Genomic DNA, 17,847 nt, shown 5'->3' with positions numbered 1-17,847 from the left:
GTATACATAACATTTTTAACAGTAGATGCTTTAATTTGTTCTGTTGTGTATTTTTCTACCTCTGGTTCTTGATAAACTTTTTGGCTTATTATATTGTACTATTAATTTTATTTTGGGGGGCTGTAACCTTTGACTAGCTTTCCAGGAGCAAGAAGTTTAGAGGAATGTTGCAGTCCTACGTGCTGGAATAACAGGAAGTCTGTTTCAAATAAATTTAGCCCAGAGTGATAGCTGAGCACCCCCTGCAGTGTCCTTCATGGTTTCATCTGCTGAGACAGTTCTAGCCTAGAAGTACGCAACTCTTGAGAAAATTTTCTTTAAGGGTGATGACACAGTACTTGAGAATTCTGGGTGTAGTTATTACAAGGTCTTGCTTTTCTTTGGGCATTTTCTCTGTGTGGCCATCATATTCATGAGTTGAGAGTCGTGAGTTTGGGAAGTTTAGAGTTTGAGTCTGTTGCCATCCTCTCATTTCTTTAATGCTCCTTATTAAACTGTTGGGAGACATTTCAGTATTCTTATTTTCTTTTCTACAGATTAATTATAAATGTCTTTCATATTTCAAATATTTACTTCTCGCCCCATTGGTGCACTAAAAAAAGCTAATGTGTTTTTAGTTAGTATAGTGAGTATTTGGGCTAAATGAAATTCATCCTTAGCTTCTTATACTTAGAAACATGTATCAAAATAGCACTTTAGTATTCCTATTTCTCTGGTCCCAAAGAAGAAGATGCTTGTAAGACACCTAAGGAGCTTGTTTCAAGTTTATGGTTGCCAAAGTGGTACAGGCTTTGGCAAGTAATTGGCTGTCAAACCACTGGCACTGGCTAGGTAATAATCAGTACCAACAGCAGGGGAGTATTTGGTGTTATATTAGTCTACTGTGTGTTTTCCTTCAATGCAGGCTTATATAACACGAAAACAAGAACCCGTTTCTCACTCTGCGTTGCTCTTGTCAATACCAAATATTTTATACTGCATGGCATAGAATGATGCTTTTGGTACCTGATGCTGCAAACTTAGTGCCCAGATGGAGGTTGGGAGGCACTTGCTTAAGCTTGATGTCTTCCTCTGTGTTTACTCAGGTCTGATAAATTAAAAGCATAGGGTTATAAAGAACATGAGAATGAAACTCAAAACAAGTGTCAGTCGGTCTTCCTTTAGGTGTGTTGAGATTCAGCTCTGTCTACAAAGATACTGACACTGTTTTATTTATCCTCTCCCTTGTCTGTTTAGAAGCCTTTCCCAGACAACCTGTTAGCCCAACAGCAATAATAATCGGAAAATGATTGTCATTGAGTCACGTACGTATGGCATCAAGCAATTGGGGAAACCAGTCCTTCTTGACTGCCATATTTTCTGGGAAATGATAGGCCTTATTTAGTTTCTGGTCATAAAGGACTGATCTCCAGTCAGGCTTTTTTCCCTTTTTCTATTTCTTTCCTCCTCGGTCAATCTATGTCCTTGTCAGTATCTTCCACCACAGATGACATGAACACTTTTCTGAGCTTTAAAAATTATTAGAACTGCTAAGGTTCCCCAGAAGTTACTTTGAGAACAGACTTTTTCTTTTCACTATTTTGCAGTAGTTCAAAATGTGGTAGCTCCACTTAGTAAAATATCCAGCCTCCTCTGGAATGTCAGAATTTTTAGACTTGGCCTGCACCGTTTTCTCTAGTGGTCAAGGAAGTTAAAAAGAATTTGAAACAAATGTCAAAATGTACTCCAAAGACAAGGAACTGAAAAGGTGGATAACTATGGGAGAAATCCTTATTCCCGTCTTACTGCAAAGTAGAATGACTAATTATCAAGCAGAGCTACTGATTAATAATTATGTCTTATGGACTATGCTGGCATTTTTTCAGAGGACGAATTTCTGTAAAGTTGAGAGGGATATTGATTTCGATCTGTTCAGAGGAATACTTTGCCAATTAATTACCTCTTCTGGCAATTCTAAGTGCAACTACTGTTAAAAATCCTGATGTCTTCCATAAAAACAGGATATACTTTGAAGAAGAATTTTTGATTAGTAACTTGCGTTATTCCAAGGGCATCCATCAGATTTTCGGAATTAATGGACAACTGTTTATTAAATTGTACAAGATGCTTTTGTAAAACAGTGACATTTAAGGTAGAGCACTGGCTTAATTTCTTCGGAAATGTGTCTGGATGGAGTTGTCCCACTGCCTTAGCTGATACTTTTGTCAAAATAGTCAATATATGTTGTATTGACTCTGTTGAAAATAATTTAACTTAATTTAAAAATTAGTAAGAATTTAACCAACTTGCTTAAAATTTGCAATGCTTTCCAATTTAAGAAATTGCCATTTAAATCAACATTCTACTTTTATTTTGTGAAAACTCCTGTGGCCCTGTATTACACATTCGGTAGTGGTGGTGGTTCTTGAAAGAGTATATCAATTGTTCTAGGCATCTTTTTAGATATAGAATATAAGTGCTTTCCTACTTCAGGCATAAATACCTTTTAATTTTGAGAAATGTCACCACTTAGTTTCAAAAAGCCACAGCTTGCCCAAGTGTTTTGCATAATTACAGCTTTTTAAGCCTTTGAAAAACATCTTGAAAATGTAAGGTGTTTCTCATGCCTACACTTACTGGATTTTATATGGGAGAGAGGAGGAGCAGAATGTGTCTTACCTAAAAAGAATGAAAGCCTAAGTAACTAACAAGAGTGCTGTGCACAACTTCATGTTTTCAGACCTGTTTCTGGTAGTCTTTCCTTAATTATTTCCTTTGGGTTGCAGTTGAAGACTTTTCAGCTATATAGGCTTTCTGTCTCCAACAATAAAGCAATTCTCACCTTGGCAAAGTGTTACACCAGTAGCATTGGAAAGGACAACATTAAATGAAAAATTAATTCATTTTGTGAAACACTGGGTATTATAAGGCCAGAACTGTGATTGTTTCTTTCATCACTCTTTGTTTTGTGATTGTAGTATTCTGTGCTTGGTTAAAAAGAAATCCCTCCCCTCCAATCTCAGTTACTTAAACCCATAAGAAGAGAGGCTCTGCAGGAAACACTTTCTTTACTAACTGGTGTCTCAGGTACAACTTTCTTTTGAAATGCCATATTAATAGCAATTACCAAAAAAAAAAAGAGAAAAAAAAGACAGTCTTTTGAAAAGCTAAACACAAAACATAAAAATAGTCCAACTTTGCAGTTGTAAGTTTTCAGTTGAGTGAAATGTTTCTATTTTTGAACTATTTCTGCTGTATCTGCTTCCTGCTAGGTTCCCTGAAGTTCTTTCTCTTTACCTTTTTCAATCAGTTTAATTAATAGGCAATATATTTTAAAAGCCTTACTTAGATGGAGCAGAATGTATTTCCTATTTTTTCTTCCATGTTCCACACAGTTTTTTCAGACAAAGTGAGAGTATGTGTTAGTATGATCTGCTTATGCTTTTGTAACCCTTTCATGCACAGTGTTGCTTATTGGTGGCCATATTCTCAACTGCAGGAACTGTTTACACATAACATTTTTTAATACTGACTTTGAATGGGAAGATCTTGCAGCCTATTGAGCTATAAGCAGTTTCACTTTCTAAGCACTCCTTTATTTTTTTTCTGGCACTTTTGCATCAATTTTCTGTATATGTTGTTCATAAAAGGGAAGGAGCAATGAAGGAAGAAAAAGACAGAAAAGAAAAACTTGTGGTCAGGTCTTTATGCCATCCTGCTCTCAAAAATTTCTTTCGAAGTATGTTAAGCTATCATGCAATCATAGCTATTCAGAACCAAAAAAAGGAGAGAACTACATTATCTCAAATCTCTTTTACGTTACTTTTTAAATGCTGGTGGTTTTTTTTCTTCTGCGTCTTCCATGTCTTCAACCTCCCCTCCTTTCTCCAATATGTTATTAAGCTGTAAGAGGAAATACTGATAACATCTTGATATAGGCTATATATGCATGATAATGATATTATCTGTCTAGTACAGATTTGAGTTGATTTGTGTGGAAATAGTATCATTCATTATAAAAAAAAAAAAGTGCAAACCATTCTTATGCTTCCAGAACTTGTCGAAGTAAAGCTAAAGTATACCCATAGAACAGATGCAATATTCACAGTACCTGACTATGTAGTATGGTACATATTCATAGTGTACAATAAGACAAGAATCAAGTCCAGAGAGGTTTACTAACCTGAACTGTAAGGAATACAAATAGTAATATGGCTGAATTACACACTACTTGCAAACATTTAATTCATTTGGTATGTGGTGAGGAGACAGAAGAAGCTCACAGGAAGGTGAGGTTTTTGCCAGTGGTTTTGGTGATTGGATTGTTGGCAAGCAAGTTCTTTTTTTTTGCACAAATAAGCTATTAGGATGACAGTTGTCTTCCAGATAAGTAAAGCATTCTACATTGATTATTCATTATATCCATATGCTTTTTTCTGGTAGATATTCTAAAATATATTCTAATATTCTAAAAAGAAGTATTTTTGAATATTAAATAATTACTTGGTCCTTGCCAAAGATGAAATCAAAAGTTTAAATCTTGCTCTTCTGAATGCAGTAAGAGAAATGGTATTTTGGATGTAAATGTAATCACAAGCTTGTGCATTCACTATAATTAAAGCATTAAGAAAGTAGAGCATTTAATTATGTTATCATAACTTGATAAGGCTTGGCAAGATCTCACCAAGAACCATAGCATTTTAAACTTGGAAATATTTGCCAAGGAAATAAAAGTAATTAACTAAAATTAATCTATGAGTTTATAAACATGTGGGCAGATCAAGTGATAAGTAATAGAACTTCACTCTTTTGTACCTCCTGTCACTTCTTAATAGATACTTTTTTCATTAACAAATAAAAATTTAATTGCACCTTTGCATAAGAAATTGACTGATGTTTTGACCAAAGAACAATTATACTTAAAACAGATTAAGTGATAGTTTCAGTAAATATTCAGACATTATTGTTTGAAAACTTAAAAGCCCAATGAATGAGAAATATATTTTATAAATACTGAAAGCTAAATTAGGAATTCTTAGAACTTTGAGCTAATGGGGAGGATAGATGGGCAAATGATTGCAGACCATCTAAATCTGATGAGATCCACATGCAGTAACACGACATGTTAGTTTTGTATTTCCCGTAAGATTTAGCCAGAGTTGGTAGGAGAGAAAGAAAAAAAACACGTAGTAAGCAAATAATGAAAGTTTTTTCTTAATTACACAGCCGCCTGCTGGCAGTTTAGCCATCTGGGTTCAAGAGTTTTCTTGGTTTTGAGCATGCTACTTCGGTAGTGGACCTGAGGCCCCTGGGAGTGCCAACAGTTTGGATTAGTATCCTGTGTTCCTCCTGGCAGTTTATTTATTTTGCTGTTGTCTACTTCTCACTCTCTCTGCAGAACAGGAAACGTTTTAGGATTCCTGTAAAAACAGGGGTGAGGCAGCTAAGATGGGGATCAGTATGCCTCTTAGGACAGCTGAGCGGTTAACTCTGCAACTACTTTAATGATTTAAAGGATTAATAGGTGGTCTAGATTTCTACCACTGTTGCCTTCTTTCTCAAGGTCATTTCAGTTTTACACAATTGTGGAAGGAACTCATAGTTGTATTTGAACAGTCAGTAGGATATTGTGATGATTTCTGTTCTACTTTGTTTCCAAATCCTGAGCTTAGGTGATAAACAGCCACGCAAGCTAAGGCAGTTGTGCATACTCAGAAGCAAAAGATAGGCAACCTGTGAGTCTGTAAGTTCCCCAGACGAGTTGGCTTTATGTCTTTTGGTTTATCAGTTCCTCCCTAATAACATTCTGTCTACTGGCCAATTTCACTCCAACTCTGACAGAATGGAGCCCTTATTGTGTTTAAATTCCTGAAAGGTTTTGAAAATATGGGTAGGTAGGGAAGGCCAAATAAGTAATACTACTTGACGGGCCAGCTGAGGAGCCTGTCTGCTTCTGGGTCTGAATATGACGAAGGCTTTGCTTGTCCTGCCTGTCCTAGTACTTAGTAGGGAGGGATATTGCATGCATGTGGGGGAGGGAGACTATGTGAGATGAAGCATGCAGAACTGGAGTTACTGTTAGAAGAGCTTGTAAAATAAATCATGGTAGGGAACCTGAGATTGCTTCTGCATGACACTGCAGACACAGAATGGAGAACCTAAGAAACCAGTTTTCTGATTATATTTAGGAATACATGGTAACTTGATACATAGTTTAATCTAAGATTTAATAGTGTCCAAATACAGAATTAAAGGATATTTTTCCTTATGTGCCTCAAATACGTATTATTTTAAGCAACATTGACCCAAGGCAGAGGATTAGTTTTGTTTTAGAGTGGAGGGGATAATTAAATGTACTGTGATTTGTTCTGCATGTTTTTTTCCTAATAATACTTCCTTGAGCCAAATCACTGGTAAAATCAATGGAAACCTTTAATTAACATCTCTTAATTTAATCATGTTGCTTTTGCAACTTTGTGAAGCTTATTGTAACATGAAAAACCTATCAAGATATTATGCTTGTAATTAAAGCAAGTAATACAAGGCATTTTATTGTGTATTTATAAACAAATATATGTATGATCCAATTTAAACATCTCTGGGACTATTTGATTATGAATACTGCTGTCTGGTATTGATCTCTCATTTCAGTGCTTGATTTCAGATTTATGGTTACTGCTGTAAATGTCACTTGTTATGGAGAAATAAGATGAAAGAGTTGGGTTTTCTACTCTATAAGATAATACTTTCCAGTAATGTATATTTGTCAACTACTAGTGTGTCTAATTATAAACAGGATTTTTAGTAGTGATGGGTGATGATTCATCTCACAAGTCCGTAATCAGAATATGAACACTTAAATGCTCTTTTAAAAATCTTTACTATAATACACGCATTCTGTAAGAATTGTGGTAATTTCTCTGTGTGGCATTTCTTGTGTAGTCATTGCTTCATCTGTGTTCGATGAACTGTATAAGGAGCAATCAGCACTGGCAAGCTGAATTGGAAAAATACTCTTCTGTACCCTACTGTTGTATTAAAGTAAATGATATATATTTAGAGCTGGCATAGAAAATCTTAATACCATAGTGGAGAGGTAAGAATGTGTGCACATACGGTATCCTTTTGATAATGTTCTAACAAAATGCTTCTAAAGTATTTCTTTAAAAAGTAAGGCACTTATTTTGTTTATATCTACAAAAGCTGAAAGAAATATTTCATTTAGCGGGGGGATGAGAATAACCTGTTACGGAGCAACGTTTCCATTCAGTAATGTGGAACTGATGCATTGAATTCCTCATCTCCTGTGCATCTAGTTACCATGCTTGGCAGTCATCTTGCGTACTTGTAAAGATCATAACCACAACCTGGCAGTAGATCAAAATGTTTTCTTTTTTATCTGTCTAACCTTGAGCTTACCAAAATGGTTTATTTCTATCCAGCTGCTGGCATAAAGACACTTAATCGATTTGAGTGCACAAATAGAATTAGGATGCTGATTTGATAGGTTATGTTGCTTTCATATTACTTGTATGATAAATGCAGATTGTTATTAGTTGAAAGAATTCTTTACTTGTCACACCAGCCATTCCTGTAAAGTCCGTTTAAGGAAGGGACATAAGTCTATGGAATAAGTAGCTGATGGTCAACTAGATACTTGATTTCTCTTCTGCCACCTTGCAAGCAGATCAGCATTTCACAGAATCACAGAATGGTTGAGATTGGAAGGGAGCTCTGGAGGTCATCTCATCCAACCCATCCTTGCTGAGGCAGGGTCACCAAAAGCAGGTTGCCCAGGACCATGTCCAGGCAGCTTTTTAATATGTCGAAGGGTACAGACTCCACAGCCTTCCTGGGCAACCTGTACTCAGTCATCCTCATGGTGAAAAAGTGTTTCCTTCTGTTTAGGTGAAACCTCTTGTTTTTTAGTTGTTGTCTGTTCCTCTGGACACCCCTGAAAAGAGCCTGACTCCCATCTTCTTTGCTCTTTCACTTCAGATACTTGTACACATTGATGAGACCTCCCCCCCCGAGTCTTCTCTAGGCTAAACAGTCCCAGCTCGCTCCAACTTTCCTCATATGAGAGAAGCTACAGGCATCTCCATCATCTCTGCTGGACTCTCTTCAGTATGTCCCTCTCTCTCTTGTACTGAGGAGCCCAGAACTGGACACAGTACTCCAGGTGTGGCCTCACCAGTGGTGCATAGAGGGGAACGATCATCTGCCTCGACTTGCTGGCAACACTCCTCCTAATGCAGCCCAGGATACCATTAGACGCCTTTGCTGCAAGGGCAGATTGGTGGCTTATGTTCAACTTGGCGACCCCCAGGTCCTTTTCTGCAAAGCTGCTTTCCAGCTGGGTGGCCCCCAGCATGTACTGGTGCATGGGGTTGTTCCTCCCCGGGTGCAGGATTTTGCACTTCCCTTGTTTGAACTTCATGAAGTTCTGAAGGCTAATCTTGCTAGTAAAGACAAAGTCAGAGGGCATTCAGTACCTCAGCCTTTTCCATTCAGCAGCAGGCCTACATTTCCCCTAGTCTTCCTTTTGCCACCTGTGTACCTATACAAATCCTTCATGTTGCCTTTGAAATCCCTTGGGAGATTCAACTCCAGGTGGGCATACAGTGGTAGAATTCTTTATATTGCAAAGATTTTTATGAGAAGTTGTTTGACATCTGTGATGTTACGCACAACTGCGTTCCTAAAATGTCGTTAAGTGCGTGTTTTGTGTAGATGTAACATTAATTCTTAAAAATAAATAAAAGTTCTGTTTCTCATATTAATGAGACATTAATATGGTTCTCATAAACGTTAATTTGATACTTATAAACGTTGATATGATTCTTATAAGCATTCTGCCTTTTAGTGTGATGATAGTTGGTTTTATAGTTCGATCATTTGTGTTGCCTTTCTGTGAACCCTGTGTTCTGCAACACTATTTTTGAGTTGCAGTGATCAATTGCACACAAGAAATTCCAGATGAGGTCACAGCATTTGTTTTATAAATATGTAATAAAATGATATCCTCTTATATTGTCTCTTATGCAGCTGAAAGTCTCAACTGGGGGGGGTGTTAACTGAAGCAGCTAATTAAACAGAGGTCCTCATTGAGAGAGAAATAATGAGTCTCTTGAGGTGTCTTTTGGTGTTAAATCATTCCTTTAGAATGCTCAAGTGTCTATCTTGAAATACTTCAGTACCTGTGGCATTGCACAGCTTGACATTTAAATACACTGTAAACTTTTCACCCAGGGACCTCCATGTATTTCTCTGGGAAGTTTGTGCAGTCTGGCATGGAGCACTATCTTGTATTACCTAATAACTTGCAAATCTGCTTCTTCACTGTTCTTTTACTGTGTTGTAATCTGGCAGTTTTCTGTATGTGGCCTAATGTAGAAGTGTGAGTACCTGTAATTTTTTACCAAACAAGAACCCACTCTGCTGTTGACAGTGTTGGTAATGTTGTTCCTTACCCATTTTTTGTGCGTTTTTGAGGAAACTTGAATGCCTCATGGTCAAATCAAGCTGCTGCTGTCTTGGAAAAATGTAAAAATACCTTCTTCAGTTTGTCTGCAAATTTGCCTACAAAGGTGACCTTGGCCATGTTTATATTATCTTGATAAAAGGAAACTATCTCCATGTTATTTTGTTTGGATTTGCCACAATCCTTCAATCTGTGGTATATGGTCTTTTGTAGCTTTATTAGGCAATACTTTCCTAAATGGGTTCTAAAGAATGGCTTTACTTTTGACAGGACTTCTTTAAATATCTGCAGAACGGTGTTTTTGTTATCACTCTTCCTTAACAGTGATCAATTCTAGAGGACATGATTTGTGCTGGAGTATTACTGCCTCCAGATTGATGATTTTACCTTGTTTTCATTAGAATCGGCAGTACCAGTATTCCTGGAGTGTGTGAACTAGGAACCTTTTGCTTGTCTTAATCTTTGTGTGGCTACTTGAGCCTTCAGTACAGAAAGCTGCTTTTGTGATTCAGGGGATTGGCCTTTCACACTGTTGTCCATTTTGTATTATAAATGAGTTTTAACTGAAAAACCACAGCTGACCTGATGGATTCGGTGTGCAAACTTTTTGAGGGCGAATAAGCTTCAGGGGACTTATTGCACTGTTTACTTGGGAATAGCTCTGCATTACAGTTTTACTTGTAGGTGATGCAGTTCCTGATAATGCTTGGATATTACTTGGATAGACAGAAATCAACATTAATGTTAAAGAAATGTAAATGTCTTGGATCACAGCTATTGTTTGGTGTGAACCAGTATGATGCTTTAGCTAAAAAAATCTAGGATCTGACAGTGTAGTCTTCAATTACATATAGAAATCTTTCTCCTCTTCCCCCTTCCCCCACCCCCATCTGAATAAAATAAACAGCAAACCAGGCTGTTGCTCTGTACAGGTCTTTCTATGCTACTGTTAAACTGAATGTTCTAAAGTCAGTGTTTCTAAACATATGTCTTGCACCTCTCAAGGGAAATGTGCAATGCAAAGTGGCAGAAAGTTGCCATGTAGTGCCAGTAATTTGGCTGCAGCTCATTTCTGCCAGTCAGAACAATGAATTTAAGTACATACAGTCAGTAACTGTAGGGTGTTTTCCTCTTTTTTTTTTTTTTTTTTCCCTGGGTGAACTATGCTGCTGCTGCTTTAAGGGACTTTTTACAAAACCATAAACCAGAAGTGTTCATACTTACAAAAAACTTTGGGATAGGAAGTGATTATTGTTTTATAGAATCACAGAGCATGAACATACCTATCTTCCTGAAGTCTCTGTTGAGCTATTTCTGTAATTTTGGGGCTGGAACACAGGAATAGGGAAGAAAAAAGAAAGTAAATATTTAACATTTCTTTTAACATAAGCATAGTTACAAGCAGAATTGCAGTTTAGGGTTCGCCTATAGCAGTTTTCTTTGAAGTTATTTTAATGCATCAAATTAATATGTTAAAGTTTAAAAATCCCCTTTTAAAAGTGTTAACATTTTGAATGCTTTTTAAGACTGTAAGTATGCATTTGATTAATTGATGAACATCTTATGGTCAGTGAACCTTTCTGATGCTTTAGAATACGTATCTAGGATTGCTTAACATTGGCAGTAAAATACTACTTTATCACATCTTAATGAGTCTAGTTATGTCTAAAATATCTTTTTATATTTAATGCTTTTGTTAAGCAGTATTTTTTTCAAGAGAGAAACAACTCTTGCAGTCAGAACAAAGATTTTATCTAATTATTTTGACATTTTCATTCTTAATTGGCACTTAGAAGGATCATTAATATCTTCTAAGGACTAGCTGAGCCTTTATGCCCCTAGATCTTCAATTTTAAACTGGATAATTTTAAATCCATTTGACAGACTAAATACCTTGAAAATATTATATGTAAGTTGCCCTGAAGTTGAGTGGTGATAGTTTTGTGAAGCCAAAACATAGCAGTGACAGGAAAAGTGTTACCATGAAAAGTGGTGTTGTGATTCAAATCTTAAAAGTGCTTCAAAAAAGTATTCCATAAACATATTTGTTTATTTGAAAATTTAACTGACTTCCTAGTGAAAAAGGAAAAGTCATAATGAATAAAAGTGCGTAGACCTAATTATTTAAATAATAATTTTTCCATATTTCCCAGTGATGTACTTAATATTTAGAGTGTACCTTCCCTCAAAATATACAGTAGAAGTATCTTGGGAGTAAAAATGTTTTCTAAATTTTAAGTAGTTATGCTGGATTGCAATCTTCCTTTAACACTTGTATGAATAAACATATTACATATAATATCAAAGAATGTCAGTGTAGTAAAGTTTTTGGCTAGTAAAAAAAAGATTTTTATATCTCTGTGGAGATAAACTTCTGAAGATGTTGAAAAGAGCAATTTATAAAGTTGTCATGCTGTGTTCTTGGTGTTAACTATTTGCACAATTGCAGATTTAACATACGGTATGCATTTAAATGTTTTCCTTTTGTTCACAAGGCAGAATCTGGGAAAGTGTCCCCCACTGCTAACTGCAGGAATTTATTACTGTGTGGAGCTGCTCATGTGAGAGAAGTTGATGTGCTTAAATGCTCAGGTGCTCCACTATTAGGAATATCAGTCTGATCAGTCAAAATCGGAGTTCTCAAAATTGTCTTCACAGTAAGCTTACACAACCTCCTTAATGTGAACAGAATTATGTTCCCATAGAGGACAGTATACTTGTGTTTGAAATGTTAATGATTCACCACAAAATAGAAAATGGTTATTCAGCTGTAACAGTGACAAAGGTCAGAAAAGGGTATAAGCACTCTTCTTTTTTCATTAAATGAAAACTTTTGCCTTAGTAATTGAAAAAATATTTCAGAATCTTTGCAAAATCTGTTTATACTGTGTTTGACTAGGGTGGTACCTTTCAGCTTACCTTTTTAGGAGGTTTCTCAGAAATGTGTTAGTGTGTTAGAAAGGCGTATGATGGGAGGCCATAGACTGGAGGTGGACATTTGAATTTGTGAGCACCAACCACCAGACGAGATGTCAAAGATGAGATTTGGGTGGTCGTAGTAAGTAGAAGTCCTAACAGCTCATCATTTGAGATCTCCTCAAAAATCTGGTAAGTCTCAACAGGGGACCTGATAAAAGCTATCACATTATTCATAGTAATAATGGTTGTCCAGAACAAGAAGAGGCCCTCAATTATTTCGGAGCAATATTGTCAATTTAAACTGAAGAATTAAGTGGCACTTGTTTCGTCTTGTCATTTGTAACACAAACTTCTATCTAATTCATATGAAACAGAGAACTATTTTAGATATTTAGAACTGTAATTTGGGAGAGTGTATAGAGGAGCAAGAGTTTCTATAATCTGGAAAAATGAAAGAAAACAGAAAACAGTTTTGTGGTTTGGTGTCTTAAAACTATACCACATTTTGTTTTCTAATTTCTGTTTGAGCCCACAGCTTCACAGCCAAAGAAGAGCAGCAATTAGGCTTTTTTCCCAGTAAGTCATGAGAAAGTGCTGAAAAAGCACTAGAATCAGCAAATCTGCCATTGTCTTAGACTTGTACTGGGACAGTTTGAATTTTAAACGAGTCTGCTATACAAGAAAGAGAATCCAGGTCAGTCCTTATGTATAGTGGATTTACCATACCAGCAGAAATAAAGGTATTTAAAGCTTACTTTTCAAAGTTAAATGGGTAATTAAAATACTACTGCTGTGATGAATGTTAACAAATACACCAATTGCTTGTCCTGCTTCTCCACATCTGCTTTGATGAACACCTGACACCAACACAAAATGTAAGGAGAGGATAAATAAAAAGATGTGTTTTGTTATTACTTCTTAAGCTGTACTGTAGTTTCACCCAACTTGCAGTTACACAAATGATGGTGTTTGAACGCTGCAGTTAAGCTTTTAATGATTAGCTCTATGTGTACAAGATGAGTAGGATCTACGTGTCATATCATTTTGGTTAAATATCCGTACAATTTTTATGCTGACATATTAAATAATTATCCTTCTTAAATATTATCCTGTTTGTGTTTAAATGAAATCCCCAGCAAAGATGGTAAGAACTTTGTATATTTACCTACTTAATCATCTCACCTTCCAAGTATCTTCAGCTGTTTTCTGAACATGCTGCAAAGGCCTTGGTATACAGCTTCTGGTGGGCTAGGATGCTGGCAAGGTACACATTCTGAAATGCAGCATCTTTTTGTAGAGAACAGCTGGAATGCTGTTTCTATAGAAATGAGCTTTGCTAGTATTTGTGAGAAGCACTTTCATAAATAACTGTGTTCTGAGCAATGATGGGTGAGCTTTCCAGGTTAAAATTAGCCCTTTCAGCATCGTGATTCCCCTGAAAACAGCATGATTTACTCCTGGCATTGAGTATGAAATGTAGTGTTTGTTTTTTGCGTGGTAAAATTGGGCACTGTTTTCAAATGGACTCTGCATATAACCTGCTTTAAAGAACACTGCAGGTATCCTAATTATAAGATCACCTATTTTGTAGCTCATAATGTTCATCTGAGAGATAGTGACTTTCACTTTTGATTAAAACTGTAGGTAGAAAAGAAGCGCTTAGAGATTTCTTGCGTGTGTGCCCTGCAGAGTTGAACAGACTAACTGAAGATTGAAAATCTAGATCTGTTTATCAAGGACTGATAAAATCCAGTGCCTCTTTGTTGTTCTAAAATTGTTATTACTGTTTATATGTGATTTTAATGAGTCTCAGCATTTTACACCTAACTAGCTCTGTATGTCATAGAGGAAATAGGCAGTTTTTCATAGAAAATGTAAATTGATCGTTGTGTGTTTTGTCTTTCTCCCTCATTCAAATAAAAACTTTTGTTGGATATTGTAATACATTACATAAATCACCTATTTAGAGGGAATTCTGTCTCAAAAGTATGCATCTCTCTTTTTCACTGTTATATCACAGTACATTTAACCTGATCTGGAACAGCTGATTGCATATGATTAGAAAGAAGCCTTTTGAGAAGTTGTCTTTTGTTGTCTATTTTGCAGGGGCTGTTTCTGGTGTCTTGGACAGTCACCAGTTAGCTTTTTCTTGCTTTTGCTTTTAGTGATGTGTAAGTGAATGGAAACCATTAGCTCACTTCAGATAGAAATTTTCAGTTACTGCAGACCTACATTTGAATCAAAGCACATCAAGATGAAAGGCTCTATAACCCAGTACTAGTCTCTTGAGCCTTCCAGGCTGTTCTTGTCCTTTTTAAGTTAGTGCGTGTCCTGAAACAGGGAAAATAATTATTTACAGTTCAGTTTCTCCCCAGTATAATCAGTTATCTTTGGATTGGTTTAAGTCTTTTCTGTAAATTTATTCTTTAGCAGTGCAGAAATAATTTAATTTGCTTTTTGCGGGTTTTTTTCCCCTCTGTAGTAGCAAGAGTTAACAGAATAAGAAGCAGAGATGCAGTACAGGAATTACGTTCTCTGTCATTTGTGGTTTAAGAAAAGGGGGGTGGTATTCAGCTCTTGAAAGGGCTTTAATGAATACTGTGTGGTGTTTCTGAAAGCTAATGGTCAGAGGAGAGCAACAGAAACAGCCTTGGAGCTTTTAGGGTAAACTGATTAGCATTTTTTGTGATTGAGGTGATTGTTTCACCTCCTCTTTTTATCTCAGGATTTTTCACCGTCTATTGCCTTTTGTTTATATTCAAATGACATACCGTTAAAGAAGCCTTTTTTATGCCAGTGCAATGCTTTCTCCCCTCCTTCTGTAGAAAATCTGCTTGCCACAGACAGGCAGAGCATGTGTTTCTCTTTTCTTGGTTGGGTGCGCAAATCTTCTTTTATGTGTGCTGCTTCTTACCCTGTTGCCTAGACGATCACTGGCTTTCACTAAGGATGTCTGGTTCTCGTAAAGAGTTTGACGTGAAGCAGATTTTAAAAATCAGATGGAGGTGGTTTGGTCATCAGGCGTCAGCCCCTACCTCTGCAATTGAAAACCACCAGGGAGACTTCTGGAATAGAGGACAAAATGTAACAACTGGTGGCACAAAGTTTTTAGATTCAGGTAACCTGCCTTTAACATCAGTTGGTTACAGAAGGTCCAGCCAACAGGATTTCCAGAATTTGCCTCCTTGGCCAATGGCATCCACCTCAGAAATCCCTACATTTGAATTCTCAGCAGAAGACTGTGGAGGTGCACGTTGGCTTGACAGACAAGAAACAGATGATAGAGCAAGTGAAGAAGAAAATGAATCGGACAGCAGTTCGTGCAGGTTAATTATTACTTTCCTATTGTGAGAAATGTCTTTTCATTTCATGTTTACAGATAGCATGCATATATAGGCTAGCCTTTATTCTAGGTTAAAATGCTTCAGAAATCTAGCAGCTGCTGCGCACCAGAAACAGAAAATGATTTATAATCAGGGTTCTGTGTGTTTACTAGGACCTTTTTAAGAGGCAGCTTTAGTCAATGTGGATAAATAAAGCACAAACATGGATGCACTCACTTGTGTTTTAAACAGTATACCAAGTACATGCTGCTATGAACAAAGTACTGTCCATTACATGGTAATGTTACAGGATGCTTTCTAAATTATTTTGAAGTGACACTGATTGTTTAGTTATGCTGAGAATTAGTCCCATGCCAGTTAGGAGAAAACTATGCAAATGTAATCTTCTTGTGACTCTTATCTGATGTTTCCACATGTTTCTATAGATGAGGGAGATGAAACTGTAAAAAACACTTAAACTGTAAAACAAAGATTTTTTTTTTCTTGTGCATATGCAACTTGAAGGAAAAAAATATTTCGGCTATTGAAAGCCAACCAATTTGTGCTTTAAAGTTATTGCAGTTATCCGTCCAGGTGTCTTAAACTGTATCTAGCTTAAAAAGAAAAAATGGTTTTATTGTGTCTATAAAGATGTTTTGGTGTTCTTCTCTTCCACATCATTACTAAAGATGAAACTGTAAAATTTGTTCTTAAATGAAAGGTGTTTACCAGTTGTTGTAAATTAGGGAAGTTAATCTTTCTTGTTAAGTATCAGTTTAATTCTTTTATTTCATTTTACTGCATAAGTCAGCCATTCTTCACTAAAAGTAATTTTCCTGTTTTATAGTGCACATAGTGCATAATAGTTAGCTTACCATTTCAAGTAATCTTTAAGATGTTTGCTTTCTCGCTTTTAAGATAACTTTGTGATGATACGGCATTTTGGAAAGTATGGCCATTTAAAAGGGTACGCTGTTTAATAAAGCCTGTTAAGGACAAATCAATCTAGTTAAAGCAGTTTTAGTGTTTTGAATTCCCAAGGAGAAGAATTCATTTAGTGCAAGGGCAAAGTAGCCCATAATATAAACACTAACTATTTATGGTTTATATAACCTTAGGAAAGGAGGGAGGGTAAAAATGCTTAGGAGTCAACACAGTGTATTTGCTTTTATCACTGAATGGCAAAAGTACTAGAATTACAGGGAAAAGAAATCCTGCATACTGATGCTTCATAACAGCAGTCTTACCGTGCTGCAACAACTATTTAGCTATAAATAACATATCTCTGTAGAGGTCCTATTTTAAGTGATATTCAAGTACAAATTTTTAAATAGCTGTGGCACTGGATAACATATATGGTATAGGTGTAACATCACCTTCCATTTCAGCAATGTCTACTTGTGATGTGAAATTTTTATGTACAGCATTACCCCAAATAGGATATTCTCAACATAGCAAAGCAATCAGTGTAGAAAAAACATGTAATTTTAAGAGAGAAATGTATAGATTGAAATTAGTACAAATTTGTTCTTAAATGTAGGAGAAGAATTTACATATGACAAAATTTGTTACTTTGTAGAACTGGAGAACTGCAGATACTTATTTAGGTGGTGTGAGAAGTTTACATAGCATTGGGGTTTTTTGTGTTTTTTTTTTTTTTCAGGTGGAGTTGTATACTACAAGAAATGCATGTAGGATTTGAACTTAGTAAATTTGAAGTATCTTGTTAATTATGTGCTTAATCATCTATAGCATCTAGAGTTATTTGTAATTCCTTTATTGTCTTGTAAGTCTTGCTGGTGTTTTAGTTTCATGCTTCAAAATAAATATTTTAGATAAATTTTGAGTTCAGTGGTGGTACAATTTAATGTCACTAATGGTAATGTAAGAACTTGCATTTTATTGTTACCTGTATCTCTAGTCTCATGGAGAGACTGTACTTAATGTTTTGTTCACTCCCTTTGTTAAGATGTATAAGCTGTTAGGCAGACTACATAAGTCTGCTTAACAGCTGGAATTTTTCTGATGTTAAGAACTTAATTAAATGGTCTTTTTTATTAAAGTATAGCTTCTTATCTATTGACTTAAGGGAAAAAAACCCCAACACTTTCATCTATGTAGTTTTCAAAGGGCTTTTTACCC

The 17,847-nt window shown here is 36.0% G+C and overlaps 1 protein-coding gene across 9 annotated transcripts in view; it reads left to right on the top strand.

The window, feature by feature from the left end:
• KLHL5 (kelch like family member 5) overlaps nt 1–17,847 on the top strand; it is a 65,436-nt gene that overhangs the window by 6,021 nt on the left and 41,568 nt on the right. Inside the window, exon 3 of one of the 9 annotated variants that reach the window (XM_069791663.1) lies at nt 15,522–15,708. The exons of 5 other annotated variants lie outside the window; for them this stretch is intronic. In XM_069791663.1, the coding sequence (XP_069647764.1) occupies nt 15,575–15,708 (134 nt within the window). In that variant the 5' untranslated portion in view covers nt 15,522–15,574. Of the gene's footprint in view, nt 1–15,229; nt 15,709–17,847 lie in introns of those variants that run through there. 3 more of the 9 variants (XM_069791653.1, XM_009911990.2, XM_009911989.2) reach the window with 3 other exon arrangements.

The sequence above is a fragment of the Haliaeetus albicilla genome, chromosome 1 (genome assembly GCF_947461875.1).
Source record: "Haliaeetus albicilla chromosome 1, bHalAlb1.1, whole genome shotgun sequence".
NCBI classification, from domain to species: domain Eukaryota; kingdom Metazoa; phylum Chordata; class Aves; order Accipitriformes; family Accipitridae; genus Haliaeetus; species Haliaeetus albicilla.
The sequence above is the reverse complement of the archived record's forward strand: the minus strand, read 5'-3'. Positions and strand labels throughout refer to the sequence as shown.